Source organism: Erythranthe guttata, chromosome 13 (assembly GCF_056151865.1).
Source record: "Erythranthe guttata isolate IM_541 chromosome 13, IM_541, whole genome shotgun sequence".
Lineage (NCBI taxonomy): Eukaryota > Viridiplantae > Streptophyta > Magnoliopsida > Lamiales > Phrymaceae > Erythranthe > Erythranthe guttata.
Window position 1 is genome coordinate 3,401,787 of NC_142545.1, and position 4,392 is coordinate 3,406,178.

Consider the following 4,392-nt stretch of genomic DNA (forward strand, 5'->3'; position numbering starts at 1 on the left):
TAGAGATTCAGACTTAGGTTGTTTGGAGGATTCATCTGTACCTCTCAACTTGGCGTGTTATGCCTAATATATGCTCATCGTTTTTTCTTCAAAAAGAAAACTGGAACTATAAAAATTGTAGTCATATTACAAAGATTCTGCAAGACGTATCATTATCATTTGTATGTATATTCATCAAATTACTTACTTACCCTGGCAAACATATATCTAAAGGCTATATTTTGTTGGGGCGTATGCACAAAAAAGGGAAGAAGCTCCTAACTCATACTTTTATAAGTAAATATTATAATATAATATAAAAAAAAATAAAGTATATATATTTTTTTATAATATATATATTACAATGCTACATTAGTACATTATATGAAATACATAGCACGTACACAAAAACACCAAAATTGAAAACAATACTTAAACTTAGTGGTTGGTTAAATTTAAGAGCAAATACTCCTCGGGTTAATAATACTAAGATAATCGACATGAAACACCAAATGGGATCTTACTACATCAGACGGTGGTGTTTTCACTTGTTTGTGGCACCTTTTTCAGTCCAAGAAAGTCGGCATTTTTCTTCACAACTTTAAGTTTAAGTAGAGATCTTACAATTTGCTTAATATTAGGCCGGTCAGATGGGTCTGCTCGTGTACATTCAATTAACATCTCAGAAAGTTTCTCCCCGTCATCAGCATCAAAATCAGGTTCCCCGGTTAGACTTTGGTCGACAAGTGAAAAGTTAATAGTATGCCACTCACTCTCATTCGTTTGCTCAAGTAAATTGTTGAATGACAAATATTCTTTCCAGGCCCATTCGGAAATTTCATATTCATTTTGACCCCTGTTTTCTCTCTTGTAAACTCTCTTGGAAATCAAGTTGAGTAGTATAACCCCAAATGCAAACACATCTTGCGTCTCCGAATGTACACCTGTAAGCATATCATTCAATGTCAAAATACATGTAAACGAATCTTAGTGCAGGTAATGCTTAGAGAATAACAAACCGGTGTCAAAATACCTCTAACAATTGCATTACAATCAATATAGCCACAGCTTCCAGTGACGGGATGGCATTTATATATTGTCCTATCGGGAAAAATTCCACCGGTGATCAAGCCAAAATCACATAATTTAGGATTATAATCCTGGCATCATAAAAACAAATGTACTTAAATTCTTGCGTTTATCTGCATTCGGATATTTAATTCAAATAATGAAAGCACTTGTACCTTGTCAACAACTAAATGAGCACAATCAAGGTTGCGAACTATGTAAGGTTTGTAAAACGAACACTTTGGAGCGTGAAGGAATTTGAGGAGGGATGCAAACGCGAACGCAACTTTGATTCTTTGCAGCCAAGTGAAATCGTCTACAGACAAAACCAAGAGACAAGTGCACTTAGTGATGTCACGGACTAATAATAACAAAAAAATCTTCAAAACGATAATGTTTCAGTTAACCAAATATAGCCTGCAAACCTACAACACCTTGTGTGGTAAAGTAAATAATGACTGCAAAAAATGAAAAATTGAAACCTTTAGGAATGAGGTTAAAAACCGAGTCGAAAGGCTCAAACTCATAAACAACACCAAGATGATCATATTCGTTGCAATATCCATACATCTTTACAATGCCGGGATGTATTTCAGGGCGAAGCATCATGACTTCATCCTATACAACAAAGAAAGTATTATAAATTTCAATATTCATTAATATATATATATATATATATATATATATATATATATATATATATATATATATATATATGTATGAAATGTATGGTGGGCATGAGAACATACCACCAGTCTGCCTTCATTATCTCCAGGCCAAAAAACATATATTTCTGAGACTTCCCATATCTTTACCATCACATTTAGTGTACAATTATCGCGCACAATTTTTCCGCGATAGAGATTGCCAAATTGGAAATGACTCAGGTAGTTGCTCTCGGAAAAGTTATCGGTATAACACGCCAAGTCCTCGTACTTCAGTTTCAATATTTTTCTGACCCCCATATCTTAATTGGAACACAAAAATAAACATTGAATTAAGCACGAACAAGTTGATACTAAGGTTATGCTACTATACATATATATATTTGAATGGGTAAAAAAAATTTGAACTCAAAGGTTTAAGAATGATGAAATATATACAGTTAAACCTCTATAAATTAATAAAGTCGGGACTAGCAAAATTCTAATTAGCACAACATTAAATCATCGAACTAATAATTTAGTGCGTTTTTACCGAGTTGGTTTTTACCGAGTTGGGACCCGAAGAAAATTATTATTTAAGTGAGTTTATTAATTTATCGAGTATTAGTTTATCGATGTTCTACTAACTAATAAACATCACATGTCATTAGAAAGTAAAAGACTAAAATTTTCTTACAGTGAACATAATTTAAGGAACAAACGTGTATTTATTAAAAAACAAAATTCACGCAGCCAATTACATTAAATTCATAGTTTCAACAGATAACGGCGATCTGTTAAAAAAACAAAATTCACGCAGCCAAATACATTAAAAAAACAAACGGAAAACTCACGGGCTGTAAGCGCTATACCTTTAACGGAGTCAAGAGATTTTGTCTTTGACGAACAGGGCCTCAACCATCTCGCCTGGTTTTTAAATTGAGTTTTTACAATAGAACTCATCGCTTGTCTCTCTGCAACAAAATTCAAAAGTTCGCCGGAGAGCAGCCTCTAATTTTCTCTAATTAATAAGGAGCGGTGGAATTTGCTGAGAATTAGGTATTATTTGGCCACAGATTCCAATGTGAAAAGAGTTCTTATTTGCTGAAAAATCGAAAAGAAAAGGAACGAAACATCTTGTAGAATTATATAAATTTTTTTGGCCCCTCATGTTTGCTCCAATTCTACTTTTAATCCTCGTGTTTCGGTTTGGGTAAAATACAAATTAAATTGGCCCGGCCCGTTTTAGACATATTTGGCCCACACGTAAAATATTATTTTTCCGTCAACTTTTTTCGATTTTGACTCAGACGCCGTTTGGTCAGAGTCAAATTATTGATGTAAATATTTACTTTTTTCGATTTTGACTCTCGAGTTTAGAAAAGAGAAAGTTTCACACATTCATATATTTTTTTTCTTTGCACTGGGTGGAATCGATCAATTTTTGGGTCTTGATTTTTGCTAAGTTAAGGCTTCAATTTGGGGATATCTTGGAAGGGGAAGTGGTGGGAGAAGAAGAAACGACGTGTTATTGGCAATTTTGTAATTTACAGAGTTGATCAAATGGCGTCAGAGTCAAAATCGAAAAAAGTTGAGGGAGAGGACTGTATTGGGAAATTGTACAAGTAGATGGGGTAAATCGATGAAATTGAGAGTACGAGGGGTAAAGTGATTCTCGGGCAGAGTATGAGGGGGTAAAGTGGAATTTACCCTATTTTTAATGGAATAATTACATTTAGTTCCTATATTATACACCATGTTTTATTTTGATCCTTCAACTTTTTTTTTAACACGAAATTGATCCTCAAATAATCAGTCTCTTACAATTTGGATCCACCGTTTGAAATTGATGTTAGTTTGGACGGAGAAGTCACATGCGAGGCTCCTGACAATACACATTAACCACTTATTTTTACCTATATTATTATTTTAATCCTAATATCACTTTATGCTTACAATTTCGTCCAAATAAAATTAAATTCGAAAAATGTTCTAAAAATGTGAAATGACAAAAATACCACAAGAGGGTCTCTAGGAATTAGTACATTATATGTTATGAACAAATATTTATTATTTGTTTATTTTAATTTTTTAATCAAAAACACTATAACTAATTTGATTATACCAAAGTTTATTAAAGAGGTTTCTTCAATTTTATAAATATAATTTATTTCATTATTTGTACTTATTAATATGTAAAAAATAATTTAACATATATTGTAATTTCAGAAATATTTGTTTATAGTCGTTTATACAATAAAATCGATTTTGCCCAATCTTATATATTTTATTCTATTTTTATTATTCTTTAATAAATTTTTAATAGTATTTCAATTTTAAATAAAAATGAAAAAACAAATCAATTTAAAACCATTTCAAGTAAAAAAAAGTTGACACGGGTGTGTAGTTGATGGCTCGTGGCGGAGGTGAAAATAGACGGAGAGAGGCTGGGGCATTCGGAACAATTTTTTGGTGATTTGATTTTTTTGGACGAATATATAATAATAAGGTTTAACTATGGCCAAATAAAAAAAATGGGCAAATTACCAAAACCCCCCTGAGGTAAGTCTGAATAACGGAAATTCCCCCCACGTTCTCGTAATTACGAAACCCCCCTGAGGTATGCAGACATGTTACAAATCGCTCTAACGGTGTTAACTCGATAGAATCTTTTTGATTCTCCCAAATATTCCTCCGATAA

General features: G+C 32.5%; 1 protein-coding gene across 1 annotated transcript; it reads right to left on the bottom strand.

Moving 5' to 3' along the window:
- Positions 1 to 353: 353 nt before the first annotated feature.
- LOC105952601 (putative serine/threonine-protein kinase PBL16) lies at positions 354 to 2,802 on the bottom strand. The gene is made up of 6 exons (XM_088812181.1): positions 2,564 to 2,802; positions 1,797 to 2,014; positions 1,530 to 1,665; positions 1,224 to 1,363; positions 1,013 to 1,139; positions 354 to 923 (listed from the first exon to the last, which is right to left on the bottom strand). Exons 1-6 carry the CDS (start codon positions 2,652 to 2,654, stop codon positions 508 to 510), a joined length of 1,128 nt encoding a protein of 375 aa, XP_088668307.1. The 5' UTR covers positions 2,655 to 2,802; the 3' UTR covers positions 354 to 507.
- Positions 2,803 to 4,392: the final 1,590 nt, after the last annotated feature.